We start from the raw sequence: 24,744 nt of genomic DNA on the forward strand, positions 1-24,744 counted from the left end.
CAAAGGGATGATTATAGGCAGATCCCACCAGCCAGAGATGCCTAGAGTCTTATCTCCCCAGACTCACCATGCCCAGATGCAAGAAAGCTGTTACTCAGCTGCCATCTTGCTCTCCACCCGCCTGTATGTATATTTTTCTATTGTAAAAAATCGACTTTCTTTCTCATCCTGGGCAGTTCCACATAGATATTTATAACTGTTTTTTAGATTTTTTTTCTGGCTACTTCCTGTTTTGCATTTCTATTTTTCTTTATTAAACTCACACTTTGTTTTAATTACTTTTCCAGAAATTAATACTGCTCTAAGAGCCATGGGAGGATGAGGAGAAATATTATTCCTGTTTTCAGGGATATTTCCCTAATCAACACAGCATCATAGTTAACTAGTCTGTTGTTACAGGAAAGCTGAATCAAAATTTCCTCTTAGCCCCTGGTTTCTATTCATTGTTTTGATTTGAAAAGAGTATCTAAAGCAGCGGTTCTCAACCTGTGGGTTGTGACCCCTTTGGGAATCGAATGACCCTTTCACAGGGGTCACCTAAGACCACCGGAAAACATTTCTGATGGTCTTAGGAAGTTAGACACTGCTCCTCTGTCCGTCTCCAGACAGGTCCGCCCACATGCAGATATGCCCCATATGAGTACCTGACATCAGGACCCTCACCTCATCACATACACCCAGTACAGATACAGGTGTATGTGACAGGGTTGGTGCCATAATGTATTTATGCAGACCAGTCACATATGTGTAGAGAGCAGCTACTGTGTATAAAGTAGCTGCTGTGTTGAAAGCAGCAGTATTGGAGGTAAAATGACACTTTAATAATTAACTGGGTAAATGTAAAATCATGTACTGTAAAATCATTAACTACTGCAAAAAAAAAAAAAAAAAATCTGTACCAAGGGAACTTAATCTGGATGCTGATTGGTCTTTTTATATTCTGTTGTGGTTGATGTGAATACTGCCCCCTTGTGATAGTAACAGGTATGTAAAAAAAACAGAATGGTAAATCATAGGAAACTTTAATGAACTGTATTGACTGAACCATGTATCATTTTTTGCATTATTAAAGCTATTGTTATATATTATTTTCATTAGAGTACCACAAACAAAATGTAACAACTGTTGAAGCTTCATATTTGGTGGCACTCAGAATATGAAACCTCTCACCATTGCTGAGTATTTACTGTTGCCAGCGGCCAAAGACATTGTACAAGTTATGATCAGAGACAAATTTGTTATGAATTTGAGTGCAATTTCCTTATCTAATCACACTCTCCACAGAAGAATAGATGACATGTCTGCTGATATTCTTGATCAGGTAATCCAGGAAATTGAATCTGCTCCACTTCAAATTTTTAGTATCCAGCTTGATGAATCTACAGATGTTGCAAACTGTTCAGTTACTGGTTTAAATGAGGTACATTAATGACAACTTTAAAGATGAGTTTCTTTTTTGCAAACCTCTTGAAACGACAACTCCCAATGTGATATATTTGACACAGTTGGTTCATTTCTGAAAGAGCATAGATCTCTTGGGAAATGATGGTGTTTGCATAGATGGTTCTCCAGCTATGCTAGGATGTTGAGCTGGATTTCAATGTTTGGTACTGAATGAGTCATCAAAAGTCATCGGAATTCACTGTATGATCCATCAGCAAATATTAGCAACGAAGATGCTGCCACAAAAGTTACAAGAAGTAATGAAAAGTGTCATAAGTTCTGTCAACTTTGTGAAGGCAAGCACTTTACACAGCTGAGTGTTTTCACAACTGTGCAATGAGTTGGATATGCCAAATGATGCTCTGCTATTTCACTGAAGTGAGATGGTTGTAGAGAGAAAAAGTTTTTGAATGTGTTTTTGAGCTTTATGATGAACTCAAAACATTTTTAAATCAGAAAGCAAGACCGCAGTTTGAAGCACTTTTCAGCGATAAAAGTGAACTGCAGAAAATAGCTTACTTGGTTGACATCTTTGCCACCTTGAATGAGTTAAATTTATCACTGCAAGGACCAAATGCAACATGCCTTAATTTGTCTGAAAAGATCCTATCATTCCAAATGAAACTTCAGCTTTGGCAAAAAAAAAAAATTGGATGAAAATAAAATTTACATGTTGCCTATCTTATTTGCTTTCTTTGAGGAACATGACATTGAACCAGACAAAAAGATTAGGATCATAATTTCTGTGAAAGAATACTTGCACATGCTTACAGATGAAATTTCATCGTACTTTCCAAATCTACCTGACACCCCATTTGCACTTGCCAGAAGCCCATTCACATTCAAAGTTGAAGATGTTCCCGAGACAGCACAAGAGGAGTTCATCGAAATTATTAACCACGATGCAGCGAGAACTGATTTCTGTATAATGCCAGTTACAAAATTCTGGATCAAGTGTTTGCAGTCATATCCTGTTCTGTCTGAGACTGTGTTGCGCCTTCTTCTTCCCTTTCCAACAACATATCTTTGTGAAATAGGGTTTTCTAGCTTGTTGGTTATCAAGTCTAAATACAGAAGTAGACTTGTTGTGGAAGATGATCTTTGTTGTGCTCTTAGAAAGACTGCCCCAAGAATTTCTGATCTGGTGAGAAAGAAGCAATCTCAACCTTTGCACTGATGTTGGCTTTTTACACATACTGTTGCAAAATGTAGCAATGTAGTTTACTGTTGTTATATTAAGACTGTTACCCATGCTACACCATGCTTCAAGACAAAATTTCATTTATTTGTAATTAGAAATAAATATTTCACAATATATAATTACATAGTTTTTGTGATTAATCACTATGCTTTAATTATGTTCAATTTCTAACAATGAAGATACATCCTGCATATCAGATATTTACATTACGATTCATGACAGTAGCAAAATTATAGTTATGAAGTAGCAATGAAAATAATTTTATGGTTGCGGGGTCACCACAACACGAGGAACTGTATTAAAGGGTCACGGCATTAGGAAGGTTGAGAACCACAGATCTAAAGTTATTTAGCAGCAAATTTGAACAGGAAGCAAGATTCCTGATCTCCTAGCTTAGGGAGAATAGCTTGGCTATTGAATACTTCTTTCCTGTAAAATTCCATGTCAGTCTCCTGGAAATAAAACATGAAAGCCTGGGTAGATGTTGGCTGTCTAGAGGTACATTCCCTCTTTTCTCTCTGCTCTGATTTCAGCCATAACTGTAGTGAAAGTTCTGTGCAAGCTCAGATTTATGTTACCTATATCCCACTGCAAGAGGAAACTCTGCTTTTCTACATCAAGTTAAGGAATCCCTCTCTATTCTGTGCACAAGTAAAACCTAGGAGGGCAGGGAATTAACAGCCTTTAGGAAAACTTCAACTAATATAGAATGGGAATGGTGGACAATTGCTCTAGCTTCAAGATGTATAATTTAGCAAGGCATTCTGTATCTTTCTTAGAGGTTCTTGAGGAATAAACAGTGACCTCGATAATAGATACTTATATTGACTTTTTCTTCTTTCTTTTCTTACTCTCCCCAAACAATCAATTCTTTTCTACAGGAAGCACTTCCCAAGTAAACTACCTGCATTATAAATCTTTGTCCTAGGCTTAAACTAACTCAAAATTTCATTCAACAAACATTTACTAAATGACTATGCTAGGCACTGAGATTAAAGACCTAGGATATACAATTCCTTGGGTCTGCCCTAACGTATATAATGAGGGGACAAACAAGGAAATAATTACCCAAAACACCTACAATTACAATATAATTTTTCAGGTAATATATAAGTGGCAAGAACAAAGTGATGCATGAACACATAGGGAAAGGGGTCACCTAATCCATACTTGGGGGGAGGGATTTACTGGAGGATATATTTCTTGAGCTAATGAATGGAATGTGGATCAAATACAGCTATGACTCTTTATTATACAAATGTCAATATGTAGGTCAGTTGAAACCTAAGAATACTGTGAGTAAGGGTTATAATCTTCCCCTTTGTAGTATACAGTACTTGATGTGATTTTAGGTGGTACATGAATAAACATTTAAACTTTTTGTAGTTATGTATGTTAACATGTACTATGTAGAATAAAAATAAGAAGCACAACAAACTTGATTTCGCAAAATATTATGGTTTAGGATGAGGCTAAATTTTTTATTTGTTTATTTATTTAGAAACAGGGTCTTACTCTGTCACCCAGGCTGGAGTGCAGTGACCAGACCATAGTTCTTTGTAGCCTCAAACTCCTGGGTTCAAGTGATCCTCCTGCCTCAGTCTTGTGAGTAGCTGGAACTGCAGGTGTGCACTGCCACATCCAGATAATTTTTAAAATTTTTTTTGTAGAAATGAGATCTCACTATGTACCTAGTCTGGTCTTGAACTTCTCATCCTCCTGCCTTGGCCTCCCAAAGTACAAGGCTAAAATTTTTTAATGATTTGAAATTGTCTTTAAAGGACATATTGAATCAATAATTCCTGGGGACAGATTGGCAAAGATTGTGTAGGTGGTATGAACATTACTGAAATTTGGGAACTAGTGTTATAGGAGAAGTAATGTCTAGAAAGTCCTGCCTTCCAAGAGCTCTATAGTTTGTCAAGGAGGATGGATCCATAAGCAAGGGTGATAAATGCTACAATAAATTTGGAAACCAAGTACTGGAGAAGACAGGAAAACAGTGAAGACAGGGCGGCTCCTGTGGCTCAGTGAGTAGGGCGCTGGTCCCATATACCGAGGGTGGTGGGCTCGAACCCGGCCCCGGCGAACTGCAACAAAAAATAGCCGGGCGTCGTGGCGGGCGTCTGTAGTCACAGCTACTGGGGAGGCTGAGGCAAGAGAATCGCCTAAACCCAAAAGCTAGAGGTAGCTGCGAGCTGTGACGCTACAGCACTCTACCGAGGGCGACAAAGTGAGTGAAGGGAAGGGAACGGAGGGGAGGAGAGGGGAGGGAAGGGAAGGGAAAAGAAACAGTGAGGAGCAAAATGAAGGAGAGGCTATCAGCTACGTGCAAGACCAGGTGGAAGGCTATTGCTGTAGTCCACGGAAGAGGGTATACCAGGCAGAATTAGGAAGTGGAAGGAATTAGAAATGGAAGGGAGACAAGTGTTAACGTAACAGGCTCATTGCAACCACACTGTGGAAACCTTATTGGTTTCGAGCAATACGAAGGTGAAACCTGTCAACCAAGTCAAAGGCAGGCTTTTTCTGAGCGTTTGGCTTGTACTGACTCCTCTGTCCTCTTTAACCCTTATTGTACACACAAAGAAACAAACAGATGGAGGCTAAGTAACTTGCCTGTGGTAATGCACCTGATAATACGAAGTACTAAGGTTTATTAAACCCTGGCGTTCAGGTTCTGGAGTACCTATTCTTAACACAACACCAGAAAAATAGGTCGGGCACGCAACGCTAAAGCAGGTCACACTTCTGCTTTGGATGGTGAAACAGTTACTCGTATTGGTGGCAGGAGATCTGGTTCTGAGATCACCTTTTTTCCACTTATTAAATAGCGATAATGGAGTTTGGCGCAAAGACACAGTGAGGTAATGAATGTGGAAGTGAACTTCAAACTATGTACGTGGCTCCAAGTACTAGTTTTTCAGAATGTGAACGCGCTAACCGTAAACTGAAATTTATCACTCCGTACAGTTTACAGCGTCAGAGCGAGACTCCGCCTCCGAGGCCCCGCCCACTGCGAGCGGCAGGTGGGGCCGGCAGATTTTTCTTTGCGCATGCGGAAATCGCTGCCTGCTCCCACCTCTAACCCAGGCTGCCAGTAGCTGCTGTTTCTGAGAGGACGATTCGTAAGTCGGCCTCTGGCGCGATTCTCCTTTGCTCTCCCTTTTGCGGGTCTTTTCTGTACTTGAGTGGCGTTCAGAGAGTGGACAGTTCTAGTCTGCCTGGCTGAATCTTTGTAGAGGTGCCCGCGTTGTCCCAATAGTTGGCTGTCGAAAGTGCCGGACCCCGCGCCGGCGCCGGCAGCCGCCGGGTGGGAAGGCTCAAGATGGCGTGCCTGTTGGAGACCCCAATCCGCATGAGCGTCCTCTCGGTGAGTGACCCGCGGCGGCCGCCCTTCCGCCCGCCTGGGAGCCGCAGCCGGTCCACAACGTTCCCCCAAGCGCCGTGTTCTTCCTGGGCACCACCCCCTGTGGTGGCCTCCGGCTCAGTTTTGAGCCAGGTAGTGAGGGAGGGTGGACGGGTGAGATAGACGGGACCCCAGCCGAGGAAGAGCTGTCTCCAACTCCGGGAGCTCCCACCGGTGCTGGTTCCCAGGATAGCGTTTGGCAGGTGGGATGGTTGTCGTACCGGCTGCTAAGCCTGGCAGCATGGCTTGGGTTTTCCTGAGCATTTCTCTGAGTCTCCGTCTTACTGGTGCCACTTCTTCGGGGCCGAGCGTGCCCCTGGCCTGGGTGGTCACTCAGCTCCCTGGAGCTTTGGCAAGAAGAGGTGCAAGCTCCTTGCTCCCCCTTCCTCAGAGCTGCCAGGTATGTGCGACTTCTGTCGCGTTCCAGCAGCCGGGCACAGGCGGGAGCTTCTTGGCAAACGGGATTTCATATCAGCTGCAACTCTTCTAGTGTGTGTGATTATTTAAGCCCCCTTTCTTCGCTCTGATCAAGAGGACGCAGCTCTGAGTCTAAAGGAACTGTATACTCTCTGTGCCTGATGTTTTTTTCTTCAAGGGGTGTCCAACATTGAAGGGGGCAAAGGGGTGAGATTTCTCCGTTGTTGAAAGAAGGGAACGTATTGATGTGCCAGGTAGTAATAAGTTTTTAACAAGTTAAAAAAAAAAAAAAGGCGATTGGGAGATAACTTCAAAGAATTTTACAACAAACTCGAGCTGTCCGACTCTGAGAATGAACAGTTTACTCATGGTTTATTTGCTGTTGTGGGAAACTGGCAGGCAAAGACTGACCATCTTTTTAACTTGTGGAAGGTGAGAAGGTAGTTGGATTTTCGATGACTTGTCGGTTTCCTAGAGTCTTGTAACTGCATCCCGTTTGTTTTCTCTTACCTTATTTCTACCACAAACATTCACCTATCTGAAAGCACTTAAAGCATTTGCCTATGATTCACCATTAGACTTATGTGGCCGACTGCAACCTTGAAAAGGCTTAAGTTGACACCTCAATAATAATTTAATTTTGGGAAGCTGTCAGCTTGTCTCCTGATTCATGTTAGCAGACCTTTTTCCTCTTAGATTGCAACTGGGGAAATACTGTTCACCTAACTATTGAATCAGATTAGCCCATTACTCACTCCTGACTGTAATACCCAGAAATGTTTTGTGGGAGGGCTGGCCCATGACTTTAAAATGTAGAATGTAAATGTCTTAACACAATAACTAAGAAAATGCCAGGAAGACTATGTTAACCAGTGTGATGAAAATGTGTCAGACTGTCTATAAAACCAGTGTATGGTGCGCCATAATCACATTAATGTACACAGCTATGATTAAATTAAAAAAAAAGTAGATGTCTTAATTGTTCTCAATTCCTCTTTACTTACATCATTTAGATTTCAGTTATTCTAAAGTTCACCTGAAACTTCTTAAATTTTGTACATTATCAATTTGTAGAGTTCATGTGCTTGAAATTTTTCATGTATTTTACTTAGTAAATGTTTTCAGTTTATTTTATTCAAAAACTTCTTGAAGAGTATTGCCTAGTTCTAGTTAGGATTTGCTTTAGCCCTACTGTCATTGAGGGCTTACTTTTTAAAGGTTTTCACAGTCCCAAAGTTTAATCTGTCAAATCTTCAGTTCTAGAGACTTGGGAAAATCATTGCTTTGGATAAGTCATTGAAGCTGTTTAAATTCACTGATTTTTTACTAATTTAAAGTGAAGCCCGTACTTCTCAAAGTACTACCCAGTGCACCACTTTTTACAGAAAATATTAATCAGAAATTATCTTAAGTGGTTGATTGCTTTAGTAAATTACTTACTATGGAACAGTTATGTACTAAACCCTGTGTTGTGCTCTTTAAGGAATGCAAGGATGAAATCAGAAATGCCTTCAAGGCACTCATAGTCTGGATGACTTATATCTTGCTAAAATAATTTGAGCAAGGAGAAATTCAAATTGTTTTAAAAAGATCTACATTTAAGGCCTTTTATTCCTTCTCTGAGAGATCTCATTCACTTTCCTAACCTTAATCGATCAATTCACACCTCTGCATTGCCGGCCTTGATTTTTCTTCTACATCTAGTCTCCTATCTGTAAATTGTATGGCTGTCACCCATAACCTCCAACAAAGCACATTCCTTCTCCTCAGAGGATTTAATCATGACATCCCAATTTCTGTTAATAGTATTTATCTTTCACTGATCACTCACTGTTAAGCCTGCTAAATCATCTTCTACTTCTTTCATACCCCTTTCTATCTAATGAGCTGTTAAGATCTGCTGCTTCTTAACTCTTAGTGTTTCTTAGATCTTTCTGTTCTCATGGCCACTTTCATTCAGGACATTATTGTTTTGTGCCTGTACTATACTACAGAGTCCTTTTGATTATTTTTACCGCCTCTAGTGTCTTACCCTTTCATTTCAATGCGTTTTTACATTAATTTTCCTAAAGAACACTTTGGATACTGCTGTCCTGTTTCAGTTCTTTTTTTTTTTTTTTGAGACAGAGTCTCACTGTGTCACCCTCAGTAGAGTGCTGTGCTGGGCTTAAGCAATTCTCTTGCCTCAGCCTCCCAAGTAGCTGGGACTACAGGCACCCGCCACAACACCCGGCTATTTCCTTCTTGCAGTTGTCTTTGTGCAGTTGCCTCGGTGCATGTGGCTGGTACTGTAACCACTGTGCTACGGGGGCCAAGCCTGTTTTTAGTTCTTTAGTGGGCTCCTGTTACCAAAGGCTCAGGTTCATATTCAGCTTTGGATTTCAGATTATTTATCTTCTGCATGAACCTTCTATTCCATATAAACTGACTTTCTCAGGATGAAGTGGTATTGGGTTCTTTCAAACTCTGATAAATCTTGTTTGTACATATGAATTATAGCGTTGTATGTATATATTCCATATATTTTGAACTTCTGTCATTTGCCAGTCATGGAATTGGGTTTGGGAAGACAGTGGTAAACTATACAGACCTACCTTTGTCCTTTTGGAGATTTTAGCCTAATGGGGAAAATAGATACCAAATAACCACACAGTTGTTTGTGCATGGTGATTAGTATTATGAACAAAAATATATAGGATGCTGTTCAAACATGTAATAGAGAAAAATAATCTAATATAGAGGGCAATGAATGAGAACAGGTAAGGAGTGTTTCCCTGAAAAAGTGACATTGAGCTCAAAGTTCAAGGATGAGTAAGAACTAACCAGAAAAAGTGCTGGTAGAAGAGCATTCCAGGCAAAAAGAACTGCTTTTTCAGAGACCCTGAATCCTTTAATAATAATTCTGTCTTATCTTCTTAAGGAGTAAATTAATTCATAAGTAAATGCTTGACTTTTTAATTATTATTTTTTAGAGACAGGATCTCACAAGTTGCTTTGGATGGTCTTGAACTCTTGGCATGAAGTGATCCTCCCACCTCAGCCTCCCAAGTAGCTAGGATTTCAGGCATGAGCCACCAGGCCAGCTCCTTTTTTTCTTTTCTTTTGCTCTGTTATTTAGTAACACTATACATGTATCTTGTAAATACTAGGTATTCAATAAATACTTGATTGAACCATCTATTTTGGGGCTTTGGAAAAACGCTGAACCATCTATTTTGGGGCTTTGGAAAAATGCTGGCTCCCTTTCTACACTGCACCATGACCTTTGGTTTGCATTTAGTGTTACAATCTCACCTTTTTAAAAAAATTTATACATTTTCTCCCACATTTTTCATACTCGTGGATTATTCTACATTGATTTGATTAATTTTTTTTTTTATTTTTAAGTATTTGCAGATTCACAAGAAGTTGCAAAGGTAGTACAGAACAGTCCCTGCACCCAGTTTCCCCTATTGGTTACATTTTACAGAATTTTAATACAATAGCAAAACCAGGAGATTGATATTTGTATAAGTGTGTGTGTATTTCTGTATCATTTTATCATGTGTATATTTGTGTAACCACCACCACTGTCAAGATACTATTCCATTACTTCAAAGATCTCCCTCAAGATTTTTTTTTTTTTTTGGAGACAGAGTCTCACTCTGTTGCCCTGGATAGAGTGCCATAGCGTCATAGCTCACAGCAACCTCAGACTCCTGGGCTTGAGCAATCTTCTTGCCTCAGCCTCTCCAGGAGCTAGAACTATAGGCATCCACCACAATGCCCAGCTAGTTTTTTATTTTTAGTAGACAGGGTCTCTCTCTTGCTTGTTTCTAACTCGTGAGCTCAAGCAGTTCACTCACTTCAGCCTCCCAGAGTGGTAGGATTACAGGTGTGAGCCCAGGCGCCCAACCTCCCTCAAGCTATCTCTTTATAGTCATATTATTACATGTACCTCTCCAGTGCCCCTTCCCACTATACCTAACCTCTGGCAACCGTCTCTTAATTTTAACATTTTTTATAATACGGTGTTGCATATGTGTTATACACAAAGTATACATATATGTATACAAAGTATACTCAAAGTCATACAGTGATTTTGAGATTTTTTTTTATTATCCATTTTAATGTTTTGTGATCCATCCAAGTTGTTGCATGTATTGATAGTTTATACCTTTGTATTGCTAAGTAGTATTTCATGATGTGGATGTACCACAGTTTAGCCATTTAACTCTTGGGAATTTTGGTTGTTTTCTGTTTTGGGCTATTATAATCTACCGTGAACAGTCAAGTACAAGTTTGTGTGGATATAACTTTTCACAATCACTGAACTAACCACCCAAGAGTACAATTGCTGGGTCATAAAAGAAAATGACAAAGTTTTCTAAAGTGGCTGTACTACACCTTTTACATTCCTACCAGTAATGTGTGAGAGGCCTGATTGTTCTGTGTCTTCAGCAGCATTTGACATGGTTATTATTTATTTTAGTGCTGTTGTAATAGGTGTGAGCAACATCTCCTCATGTTCTTAAGTTGCACTTCCCTAATGATTGTAATGTTGAAAATCTTTTCATTGCTTATTTGCCATCTGTATATCATCCTTGGTGAAATATTTCATTTCCTTTTGCCCACTTTCTAATTGACCTGTTTGCTTTTTGACTATTATGGTTTGAAGGCTGTTGATATGTCTTAGATATGAGTCCTTTGTCTGATAGGTGTTTGCAAATATTTTCCTGCAATCTGTAACTTGTCTTTTTAGCACATTATTGAGAGGTTTAAAATGAACCTTAATTCCAGCCTCACACCTTATTCAAAAAGTAACTCAAGATGAATCATAGATTTTGTAAAATATAAAGTAAAACTTTTAGAATATTACAGGAGAAAATTTTTGTAACTTTTGAGTTTGTTGGAGCGTTCTTAGACATAACACCGAAAGCATGACCTTAAATCAATAAATTGAACATTATCAAAATGGAAATTTATGGTCTGTGGAAGACTGTTCAGAGGATGATTGCATTTCATTATAGTCACTTTGTAATGGTTTAAAAGAGGCAAGGTCGTAATTTTTTTTTTCTTTCTTAGACAGAGTCTTACTCTGTCACCCCTGGTAGAGTGCCCTGGCATAATAACTCCCAGCAACCTCAAACTCCTGGGATCAAAGGATCCTCCTGCCTCAGCCTCCCCAGTAGCTGGGATTATAAGTACCCACCACATCTCTAGGCTAGTTTTTTGTTTTTGTTTTTGTTTTTTTGGTAGAGACAGGGTCTTGCTCTTGCTCAGGCTGGTGGTCTGGAACTCATGGGCTTAAGCTATCCACCTGCCTTGGTTTTCCAAAGTGCTAGAATTATAGACGTGAGCCACCTCGCTCAGCCTAAAATACTTTTGAATCATTTTGTAGGCCAGTATATATAGCCAAGTTATTTGTTAAACTTTAATTGCCTTCTTTACAATCTTTTCTCAATGTCATGAGTTTTGGCAGGGGATTGGTGGGGGCACAGCAATTGTTAGAACTGTGTAGGATATTTCAACTTTGGATATTCCTTGATTTTGTCCTGTTTTGACAATTGTAAACATTTTGTTGGCCTTTCCTATAGCTGCTTATTGATTCTCTGTCTTACATGAACAATTGACAGTAATTAGAAAAAAGTTTCTGTGCACTTAAACTATCCTATAACTATAAATTTGGCCTCCCTTGGTTTTAGTTATAAATGCAAAATAAAATCTACATAGCATATTTTAAAGTTTTCCATTTCTTTACAAAGCCCCCCAAAGCCCAGGGTATGTCAGTAGATTGTCCTAAAAGAAACTAGTCCATATGAACTTTCTAATCTTTAGTGGCAATGTGTGCCTCTACATTAGGCACACTACACTCATAGAATTTTAAATACTTAGTGCCAGGGGCTGGAAATGTCAATAATTCTGACTTGTATGTTTTTAATTTCTGATTTGGCAATTGTTTTGTGGTATCATCTGTCATGTTGACTTCTAGGGTAAAGATATGGTATTATTTGACAAAACAATATTTCTGTTGCCTTCTGGAAATTGGATAGCAACTGCCTTCACTGAACAGTTGTGCTGTGATCCCTGGGATTATTTCGATAGAAACAAAGATATTCCCAAGTAAGGGCAGTTTTGCAGAAACAGCACTCCTCACTTGTCATTTTGATGAAGGAAAATCATTTTGACTCATTCCATAATATCAGAAGAATAAAGACTTAACATCCCCTGGCATATTTACAATACAAGTATTTTCAGAGGAGGAATGATTGAGACAGTGCTATGCTTTATATTAGAAATAAAAAGATGTGGTCTAGTGGAAAGAATTTCCAGCCCATAAGATCTATTAATATTTGGAGGTCTTTATAACCTGGAAAATTATTATGGAACACGTGCTTCTTTTGCTTCAGAGGTGTTTTTAAGAATTTATTAGGTTTTCAGAAAGTTCTGCATGGTGACTGATGGGATGATGGAACCAAGCAAAAGGGAAAAGTCATGACCATCATGATCAAGTATGACTCACAAGGTTTGTATCTTTTTGTCCAGGTAGGATCATCTACTGCAGTGGTGATAGTTAGGACAGGGATATGTTAGAAAGGTAGAAAGAAAAATAAATTTCATTTTGGACATGCTGAGTTTGAGGTATTTTCCAGACACCCACTCAGAAATGTCCAATAGACAGGTAGATATAAAAGTTCGTGCTTGAATCTGGGGTAATGATCATTATTTGGGAGTCGCATATTGATCTTTGGTTCTTAATCTTTTAAGGATAAGAGTTTCAACATCCTCTTTTCTGAAAAACAAGTGTATGCCTACAGAGTCCATAATTTCAAGGGGTTAATGGATTCCCGGAGTCAGTCCTAAGTTAACTCTGTAGCTTGTCAAAAAACATATGGCAAAATTTAAAACTCGTTTTAAATCATTTTGGAATGGTGAAGATAATAACAATAAGATTTTAAAATTCATTTAGGGTATTGTGTGTGGGACCTGAAGAGCTATGATTTTTTGCCTAGAGTATGCCTGTGATCTCCCACAGCATGTTCTGTGTCCATGTAAAGGGCTTTGCATAGCAGCTGTTACAGCAGGCCTGGGATGCAGGCCTGGGTTAGCTAGAAATCCAGTCTAGATCAAAGTAATGCAGTTGTGGGTCAGTGCACAAGACGAGTGGAAAGAGTTAACATTTCGTTTTCCAGCACATTCATAATGTAGGTATTGACCATGATATTGCTGCGATTGTTACAGGCAGCAATGTAGATGACTAGTCAGACTGATCTGGAGTGGTATTATAGTAGGAAAGCTAATGCACAAACTGCTCAAAGTGATGGCCTGAGTCAAGCACCATGGATAGCTCCAAGGCAAGGGTATACTGTCTATAAGAATCTGAAACAAGTACTGCCTTTTTTATCTGGAAGGCAGCTGGCCTGTCTGGATATCATTTCTAAATAGTAAGTATCCAGGCTCTCTAAGTCATTACACAACTACAGTCTTTAATAACAATTTAAACTATTTTGATGGTCCAGGACTACACCACACCTACATCTGAGTAACCTCACTTTGTTATTTTGTCAGGATTGGAAAGTAAAAATTTGAATGTATCTTAGTGGATTTCCTAGGCCATCTTTTCATCTTCAGAAACATCTAAATGAACCTTAACCAGTCCAGAGAATATGTCAGTCTTTGTAAAACTCCTCACAACCCTTGCCACTTTGTACATACTCCCCCCAAGGAATTGTTCTTGTTCCCTTTGACTTCAGATTATGATAATTTTGCACCATGAGTTCTTAGATCTTTTACTCTCTGGAGGGTTCTCTTTCTGCCCCTCAGTTGAGGTATTCTCTTCTACAATAAAGAGTTTTTTGGGTGTTTTTGCTTGGTTTGTTTTTGTTCTGTTTTTTTTTTTTTTTTTCATGAGACAGCATCTTGCTCTGTTGCCTGGACTAGATGGCAGTGGTGTCATTGTAGTTCACTGCAACCTCAAAATCCTGGGCTCAAATGGTTTTCCTGCCTGAGCCTCTGGAGTAGCTGGGATTGCAGGCATGCACCACCATGCCAGGCTGATTTTTCTACTTTTTGTAGAGACAGGGTCTCACTATGTTGTTCAAGTTGATCTTGAATTCCTGGCCTCAAGCAGTCCTCCCACTTTAGTTCACCTACCACAGTGCTAGAATTACAGGCATCAGCTGCTGCACCTGGCCAAAAAATAAATGAATAGAATTTTATAGTGAGAAGAAATGTTAAAGATCATCTCTAGACCCAAGTAGGTCTTTGTGATTTGCACCACACTTAAGAAGAATTAACATCATAATACTTGACTAGAAGTATGAATACTAGATTATTTTCAGTTCTTAGGTCCGCCAAAACATACTTATACCAATTGTTAATAATTTATAGGGATAATAACAATATCCTCACAGCAAAAACTCAACTACAGAGCTGGGTGCAGTGGTTCATGCCTATAGTCTCAGCTGTTCCAGAGGCTGAGGTGGGAGGATTGCCTTTGAGTTTGAGGCCAGCCTGGATAGCATAGTGAGACTCCACCTCTAACAAAAAAATGCAAAGTACTTCAGAAAAAGCAATGCTCTTCATATTCCTTTTAATCTAACTGTGCTCTGACTTTTCTGTTGTGAGAAGAAAAAAAAAAAAACTTTGAGTGTAAAATTATGGAATTTTTGCCTGGAAGAAACCTGCAGATAATCTTTTTGGTTTTGTTTTTGAGACAGAGTCTCACTCTGTAGCACAGACTATAGTCCAATGACACCATCATAAGTCACTGCCACCTCAAACTCCTAGACACAAGCAGTCCTCCTCCTCAGCCTCCTGAGTACCTGGGAGACTACAAGTGCATACTATTGCACCTGGCTAATTTTTCTATTTTTAGTAGAGATGGGGCTTTACTGTTGCTCAGGCTGGGATAATCTTTAGTTCATTCTTGTCATTTTTTTAATGGAGAAAACTGGGAACTGGAGAGGCTCACTTGCTTGCTGTCATATAAAGTGTCAGTCAGCTTGCCAAATCCCCACTTTCTAAAAACAAAATTGTGTACATGCCCCTATATTTTAGAATTCTATTTTCAAATTTTATAAGCACTGATTAATTTACTATTTATTTTTAATAAATTCTCTAGACATATAAAGTGTAGTTTTCAGTCTTTTTTTGTTTTGTTGTTTTTATTTTTACTTTTTTTTTTTATAGAGACGTCACCCTCGGTAGAGTGCTAGGCGTCACAGCTCACAGCAGCCTCCAGCTCTTGAGCTTAGGTGATTCTTTTTACTGAAAGGTTAGGCTTGCCTCTTATATAGTACAAGTAGATTAAATTTTTACATATTTTAGTATTTTAATGTTTGTGTTTCTGAAATTAAAGCAGATTACATCCTAGAACTTTAATGGCCATAAGTATATTATATTCTACGCTGATAGAGCCCAGCTGAACATTTTAGAAATTCTCCAAAATTACTAGAGGCTACAGTAAAGAAGAGTTTGAATTAATCTAGGAGAGAGGGTGCTGTGGGACTTGAGAAATACCAAAGAATGTATCCCACAGAAAAAAATTTAAGGATTAAAAATAGTTGCAAAAATACTATGTGAGAAATCTAAAAGGAGTTGAATGTTTGAATATTTAAGTCTGAGCAAGTCCTAATAGGGCCAGAAGTTTACTAGAATACAAAAAGCAAAACGAAAAACAAAACAACCAAACCAACACCAACATCTTGGATTTTGAACTGTACTTGGGTGTTGTCTTCTAATTTTTTCTTCTTTTCAAGGCAAGTAAGAATTTTGGAATACATTTGGAAGGGCATGATAGCTTTCTGCAAAGATCTGTTTTTGTTGATGGAGGCAGATTTTTTTCCCCATCTAAATTAGGAAAGAATTATCTAGCAGTTACTTTGTCTAACAGTGAGATTGACTCTGGCAGAGAAACATTGTATGATATCCATCACCAGAATTCTTCAGGTAGCAGTGAAGGAGTATTCAAGGCTTTATGTCTTTTGTTATTTCATGAAAACACAACCAGAACAAAGAGGAAGGCATGTGATTTGAAATTAAGGCACAGTTTAGTAATGTGCTGCTTTCAAAGTATTGTTGTCTGATATCCTGGATTACAGCAGTTCTAGGGACAAGAACTAATACTGTATGTTGAATGTCCCTAGGATTTAACATAAATAAATAAATTCCCTAGGGAATTTGTGACTCATTTGGGCAATTGGCATTTTAGTAAATTGTTACAGCGGTAAAAGGACATATCTTTTGGACTGAGGATTTTGGAGATAAAGGAAAAGCAAATTTAGGTTTCACATTGCGGGATAGGAAAGAAGTTCTGGGGCTCCTTGTTGGAACATTGAGAGTTGTTTCAGTTAGTGATTACCAACTCTTAGCAGACTCACACACTCTTATAAAAGATATTTTGTGGCATGTCCTTGACTGTCCTGAAATGAAATTCATAGATAAGTTAACTGTCCTCACATGTAATGTTTTTATTTAAAAGTTGGCATAATGCACTAGTTATTATAAGGGAGAAAGAGTAAATTAGTTTATGTCATTTAAGTGTGAACTTAGAAGTAATAAAGCAGTGATATGTTTGTAAATGTACGTAGTTTGTTAATGTGACAACTATACTGCAGACTGATAAAGGTAACATAATGGTTACTTAAATATAATAATTGGTATTTTTATGCAATATTCTATAATTAAAAACTTTCAGTAAAGCCCTAATAAGACAAAATACAGCCTTTTCTTCTTTCATATGGGAGTTGCATTCTTGGAAAATTGATTACTTTTTAAAATGGTATAAAGCATTTTGTTTTTATATGTAAAGTGGAGTTAGAGTCTAGGCCTGGGTAATTATTATATGAAGGGGTTTTTCTGTGTGCATGACCGGATAATGGAAGGTTGTGGGACTTGTGTCCATTGTCCCAGTTCATTTAGCATCTTTATTTTAGTCCTTGCCCACTAGATTTCAGTAGCACCTGTTGTCACTGAGACAGCCAAAGTCACTTCCCAGATTTATACAGTGTACCCTAAGGAGTGGTTCTGACCTGTTTAGAACTGCTGAGAGCAAGGTGCTTTCTGAATGATGTGTGTCTCTTAGTGTGCCCTCCTGCTGTCTTCTCCCAGCATAAAACAACATATAGAATCAAGACTTGAAAATAAAATGTGGTATTAAATATTTCCTTGTATTGTGTATAACCCTCTCATATACTGTATTGTTCGTTTATTATGTAAATCCTGCAAGGGTAGGCTTTTTGTTTAATTCATTGCCTAGAATATTGCCTGCCTAACTGTTTAAGTATTTGTTGACAAAGAATACAACTTAAGTATTAATTTGCGTTCTCCCCTATATACTATTTCATCGTAATGCTAAATTGCATTTTATTTTATTTTATTTATTTATTTTTTGTAGAGACAGAGTCTCACTTTTATGGCCCCCTATGGCCCATGGCATCAAACAGCTCACAGCAACCTCCAACTCCTGGGCTTAAGCGATTCTCTTGCCTCAGCCTCCCAAGTAGCTGGGACTATAGGCGCCCGCCACAATGCCCAGCTATTTTTTTTGTTGCAGTTCAGCTGGGGCCGTGTTTGAACCCGCCACCCTCGGTATATGGGGCCGGCGCCTTACTGACTGAGCCACAGGCGCCGCCCAATTGCATTTTCTTTTTTAGACACACCTGTTACCTTGGAGCTCTTTTGCGTATGTTGTGTTTCTCCCTAAAGTCCTTATTTTTTTCCTCTCCCTTTTCATCTGGCAAATCAATACTAGTCTTTTCAGAGTAATCATCCTCACTATTTAGACATTACTTTCCATCCTACTTCTAACTTCAGCTAATTGTGTCTTTAACTTTCTTTTTACTTTGTGTTCACTTAATCACTTGTTACAAGTTACACTTATAATTTATTTGGTTACAGGTGTTTCCTTTCTCTGCTGCAAACCCTTGAGGGTAAGGGCCTTTATTTCTAACAGCTAGTGTAATACCTGGTAAATTAATGATACAAATTGAATGTTAGCCTGAAATAAACTTAAAACTTAATAGAGTTCAAACAGTACTGTTTTTGTGTGCATTTTTATCTCTCCCTGACTCAAGATTTTCTCTGAAAATGCTGAATTTGTGAACAATTTTATCTTGAAATTCCCATTGGTTTGTGTACTAATTGACATATTAAATTCCGTTTGGCAATTACTGGTTTAAACACTTTTTCCTACAGGGTGGGGGGTGAGGATCAGAATACCCAATTAGGAATTGTAATACTATTTTAACTTTTAAAGAGCCCATGAATTAAGTGAGAAAGAGGATATGAAAATGCTTTGTAAACTGTAATAACCTAAATAAGTGTAGCTGTTTCTTGCTAAGTATTTAGCTTGGTCTGAGAGTAAACTGCTATCCGGTGAGGACAGTTAGCTTTGAATAATTAGGTTTTAATCATGAATATGAATAACTGAGAGGTTATTCATATAGTATACTTGTTAAGGTAGTTAGCTTCTTTTGTATAAAAACAGAATTCTCCTGAAATCATTACTTGTGGGGTACTTTTATAGTTAATAAAGGTTTTTTCCGTGTATTATCTCATTTGAGCACAGTCTGAGCTATTGTGATAACATTTATAATTTATATTATCACAATAATATTGTGATAACCATATTATAATTGAGGAAACAATCTCAATTTTATGTATTTTTGTCCAAAGTTACATAGCTAGTAAGTAATAAGACCAAGACTCAAATCGAAGTCTTCAAATGCCAAATCCTTTTCTCTTTTTGCTACACAATGTTTGAGCATGTTAGAAATAAAGAACATTATATGTTAATGAAATATACACATAGTGAGGCTTTATTGGAGTAAAGTAAGTTTAATATTTTCTTTTTTTCAAGATTCATCCATGTTTTTATAAGACTTGAAGTACATTACTTTTTTTTTTCTCCCCCCCCCCCCGGAAGATAAATGTGCAGGCACTGGAAACAAATTAAATTTCTTTTTTTTTTTTTGCAGTTTTTGGCTGGGGCTGGGTTTGAACCCACCACCTCTGCCATATGGGGCCCGTGCCCTACTCCTTTGAGCCACAGGCACCACCCACAAATTAAATTTCAATACCAGCTCCCCTACCTAAGTAAGCTTAGAGTCTGTGTGCTCAGTTTCCCCATGTACAAAATAGAATTTTTTTAATATATATTTTTTATCGTTGGGGATTCATTGAGGTACAAGATGTGACACACACTGAGACCTCACCCCCCTCCCTCCTTTCCTCTCTCTGCTCTTCCTTTCCCCACCCTCTCCCTCCTTCTTTCTCTCTCTGTTCTCCCCTTTCCCCATACCCCACTGTGTCATTAATTGACATTAAAGCCACTAAAGCCAAAAATTGATTCAAGATGGATAAAGGACTGAAATTTAAGGCATGAAATGATAAAAATCCTCAAAGAAAGCATAGGAAAAACACTGGAAGCTATCAGCCTGGGGAAAGACTTCATGAAGAAGACTGCCATGGCAATTGCAGTAACAATGAAAATAAACAAATGGGACTTAATTAAACTGAAAAGCTTCTGTACAGCCAAGGAGACAACACCAAAGTAAATAGACAACCTGCACCATGGGAAAGGATATTTGCATATTTTGAAACAGATGAAAGCTTAATAACTAGGATCTATAGAGAACTCAAATTAATCCACATGAAAAAAGCCAACAATCCCATAGATAAATGGGGAAGAGAGATGAATAGAATCTTTTCTCAAGAAGACAGACGAATGGCTAGCAAACATATGAAAAAATGCTCATCATCTTTAATTACAAGAGAAATACAAATCAAAACCACCCTGAGATATCATCTAACCCCAGCAAGGATGGCCCACATCACAAAATCTCAAAACTGCACATACTGGCATGGATGTGGAGAAAAAGGAACACTTTCACACTGCTAGTGGGACTGAAAACTAATACAACCTTTTTGGAAAGAAGTATGGAGAAACCTCAAAGAACTCAAGCTAGACATCCCATTTGATCCTGCAATCCCATTACTGGGTATCTATCCAGAAGGGAAAAAAAGGGCGACGCCTGTGGCTCAAAGGAGTAGGGCGCTGGCCCCATATACTGGAGGTGGCAGTTTCAAACCTGGCCCCAGCCCAAAAAAAAAAAAAAAACTGCAGAAGGAAAAAAAAACCCTTTTATCATAAGGACACTTGCACTAGACTGTTTATCGCAGCTCCATTTACAATCGCCAAAATGTGGAAGCAGCCTAAATGCCCCCAATGCAGGAATGGATTAACAAACTGTGGTACATGTATATCATGGAATACTATTCAGCCATTAAAAAAGATGAAGACTTTACAGCATTTATATTAACCTGAATGGAAGTGGAACACATTATTCTTAGTAAAGTATCACAAGAATGGAGAAGCATGAATCCTATGTATTCAATTTTGATATGAGGACAAGTTTAATATTTTCTTATTAGGCCTTAAGCCAGTGGTTCTCAACCTGTGGGTCGTGACCCCTTTGGGGGTGGAACAACCCTTTCATAGGGGTTGCCTAAGACTATCCTGAATATCAGATATTTACATTGTGATTCATAACAGTAGCAAAATTATAGTTATAAAGTAGCAATGAAAATAATTTTATGGTTGGGGGACACCACAACATGAGGAACTGTATTAAAGGGTTGTAGCATTAGGAAGGTTGAGAACCACTGCTTTAAACTTTAATTCTTTGTCTAGTATCTTATAGTTTCACTCTAAAACTTGAGTGAAACACTTATTTCGGCTAATTTTTGAGTTAAGTCCTATTCACAACAAGTTTGGGATTTAGCAGTTTGGCATCCAAAATCCTACCTGAAGTAGTTCTTTTCAAAAGACAGTGGCTTAAATTTACCCTGGTCATGGGTAGTTTATTCAGAAGAAAGACTAAAACTTTTCTAGTTTGCCTTTTCAGGCTATCTGACCCATTTGTATTCTGAGCTGTCTATAAGTTTTTCCTCTTTTCTTTTGCACTATTAAAAATGAATACAAGGTAGGGTGATTATACAATGCAATTTGTCCCCAACACTTTTGGTGTAGGTATATTATTCTGTGACAATTATTCATAGTATTCTCTTTCACTCTTAAACTTATCCTGGTTTGTATGATAAATTTAAAGGCCTATAAATTTTCTATTGCTATGTAACAAATTGCCCCCAAATTTAGCTGCTTAAAACCACAATTTATTAATCCCATAGTTTCTATAGATCAGGAATACAGGTGTAGGTTAGTGGTACCTCTGGCCCAAGGTCTCTTATAAGGTTGCAGCCGGCATGTCAGCAGGAGCCACAGTCTGATCTGAAGGGTCAGTTCTGGGCAAATCTAATTCCAAACTCATTCATGTAGCGGTTGGCAAGATTTAGGCCCATGCCATGTGGGCCTCTCCATAGGGAAACTTACAGCCTGGCAAATAGTTTCTGTCAGAGGGAAAGGAACAGTTTGTGGGGCTAACATTAAAATTTCTGAAATGGCATCTCATTACCTGTGCTGTTATTCCATTTGCTAAAACCAAGCCCAGTCCTCACTCATGGAGAGGCGATTGATTGTACATGAGTGTGAATGTAAGGAGGAATGGGGACCATTGAGGGTCATCTTAGTGGCTGCCTGTCACAGATGGTCATCTTAATAAAAGGAAAATTGCTTCCACATAATAATTGTCCACAGTAGAATGCAATTCATTACTTACTACTGTTTTTGTTATCCTGAAAAAAGAAATTTATTTATTTTGCAGCACAGTCTCATTCTGTCACCTTGGGTAGAGTGCAGTGGTGTCATTATAGCTCACTGCAATCTCAAACTCTTGGGCTCAAGTGATCCTCAGCCTCCCACATAGCTGTGGGTACAGGCATGTGCCACTATGCTGAACTAATTTTTTTTTTCTTTTTTATTTTTGGTAGAGACAGGGTCTTGCTGTTTACTCAGGCTGATCTTTTTCTTTTTTTTTCCTGGTTTTAGCAACTGTTTATGAAGTACTTATTATGTTCCAGGAACTTACATGTGTTTTTTTGTTTGTTTTTTATTAAATCATAGCTGTGTACATTAATGCAATCATGGGGTACAATCTGCTGGTTTTATATACAATTTGAAATATTTTCATCGAACTGGTTAACATAGCCTTCATGGCATTTTCTTAGTTATTGTGTTCAGACATTTATATTCTGCATTTAATAAGTTTCACCTGTACCCTTCTAAGATGTACCATAGGTGTAGTCCCACCAATTACACTCCCTCCACTCATCCTCTCCCCTCCCCTCCCTCCCTTTGCCCCTCTCCCCATATTCTGGTGCTACAATTGGGTTATAGCTTTCATATAAAAGCTATAAATTAGCTTCATAGTAGGTCTGAGTACATTGGATACTTTTTCTTCCATTCTTGAGATACTTTGCTAAGAAGAATATGTTCTGGCTCCATCCATGTAAACATGAAAGAGGTAAATGGATTAATAAATTGTGGTATATGTACACCATGGAATGTTATGCAGCCTTGAAGAAAGATGGAGACTTTACCTCTTTCAGGCTGATCTTGAACTCCTGAACCTCAAGTGATCCTGCTGCCTTGGCCTCCCAGAATGCTACGATTATAGGCCTGAGCGACCACGTCTAGTCTGAGAGAAAGAATTGGCTTCAGACTTCTTCTCTTCCCCTCTTTTTCCTTTTTTTTTTTTTTAAACCGTCAGTACCTGTTTAGCACACATAGTAGAATCAACTTGGAATTAGCTCTAAGTCACAAATTTGATGTCTACAAATTTTGTGCAAAAGTGGGGGATCCATGTACATTTTCACAGATGAGATTGGGCACTTTCAGAGTGGTATGGCTGTAGACCCATGTACATTTTCTTTCTTTCTTTTTTTTTTTTTTTTTTCAGACAGAGTCTCACTATGTCAAGGGCTGTGGTGTCACACCTCACAGCAACCTCAAACTCCTGGGCTTAGAGATTCTCTTGCCTCAGCCTCCCAAGTAGCTGGGACTACAGACGACTGACACAACTCCTGTCTATTTTTTTGTTGCAGTTGTCATTGTTATTTAGCTGGCCTGCACTAGGTTTGAACCTACCAGCCTTGGTGTATGTGGCCAGCGCCGTAACCACTGTGCTACAGGCATTAAACCACATGTACATTTTCAAATAAAAAATAAATGCATTTTTAGTATATATATTTGTAGTGGCTTTATTGCAATTTTGAATATGTAAAATGAGTTCAGAGATCAATTTTGAGAGCTTACAAGCTCATTTGTTTGAAGCCTTGTACCAAACAGCGAAGTTCGTAAGTCTGAGTCTGGCCAACTTTACTCTCCATGGACACAGAACCTGGAGTTTTAGTTATCTGCTTGACACATTGCTTCTGTTGGTTGGGAAGATGGAGGAATCTCTGTGTTATACAAATCCTTCCAGCTACTAGAAAATTAACTGAAAAGGGCATTGGTGTTTTGAAATGAGAATGAAGCCACATTTTGAAAGGACAGAACATCCAAAATTCTTCCAACCTCATTACCTCCATTTGCAGAATGGAAAAAAGAACCCCACCCAGTGTTTCTCATATACAAAAAGCTCCCAGACTAAAAAAAAAAAAAAAAATGTGCCCAGAAGCTGTCCTGAGCCTTTACACTGTCACTGTCAAAAATGAGGGAGGATCCTAAAATTCACTCACCTCCCCCTAATACTCACAGCCTTATTTCTGCTCTTTGCCTTGGGGTCATCAGGATTAAGTTCTTTATCTCTATTTATATTAACTACAAGAAGCCTGGGACCCTAGGGTCATTCCTCACACCCACATAGCTGTCTGTTTACTTTTCTCCCCAGATCTCTTGTCTGTTTTCTGTCTCTTTCTTGGATTTCCCTTATCCTCTTCTCTGAGTATGTCCTCTGTCTTTTTGTTTAGAATGAATCTGGGCTTTTCACCTGACCCCAGCTTTCACCTGTGGTCTTCTCAGCTAGTGGCTGTTTTTCCTCTCACATCTCTCATATTGTTTGGCCTAAAGGTGAGAATAGAGGTCCTTATTAGTGTTTTCAGACCCTCTTCTCTTAAAAACTCCAGCTTTGAATCTCATCAGACTCTATCTTGTTGTAATCATCAATAGAATTCTGTGATCAGTCCCTCATTTTTAAAATATTTTTAGATCCTGGTTCATGATCATCGTTTCTAGTACTACTACTGTGATAATTATCTATGTTCCATTATTTACATGAAGTTTTCTAAAAGGTCATGTCCTTCATCCTGCCTTGAGGCACCTGCTCCCATGATGGTCATGTCTCCATCCTGCCTGGAGGCACCAGCTCCCATGATCATTTCCTAGGCCTTGACC

General features: G+C 38.6%; 1 protein-coding gene across 3 annotated transcripts in view; it reads left to right on the forward strand.

The window, feature by feature from the left end:
- The first annotated feature begins 5,664 nt into the window (after positions 1–5,664).
- The window catches only part of ARMC8 (armadillo repeat containing 8), a 106,970-nt gene continuing 87,890 nt past the window's right edge, over positions 5,665–24,744 (forward strand). For 2 of the 3 annotated variants that reach the window (XM_053599009.1, XM_053599008.1), the window contains exon 1: positions 5,665–6,017. In XM_053599009.1, the coding sequence (XP_053454984.1) occupies positions 5,973–6,017 (45 nt within the window). In that variant the 5' untranslated portion in view covers positions 5,665–5,972. The remainder of the gene's footprint in view (positions 6,018–24,744) is intronic. The other variant, XM_053599010.1, reaches the window with a different exon arrangement.

The sequence above is a fragment of the Nycticebus coucang genome, chromosome 8 (genome assembly GCF_027406575.1).
Source record: "Nycticebus coucang isolate mNycCou1 chromosome 8, mNycCou1.pri, whole genome shotgun sequence".
Classification (NCBI taxonomy): domain Eukaryota; kingdom Metazoa; phylum Chordata; class Mammalia; order Primates; family Lorisidae; genus Nycticebus; species Nycticebus coucang.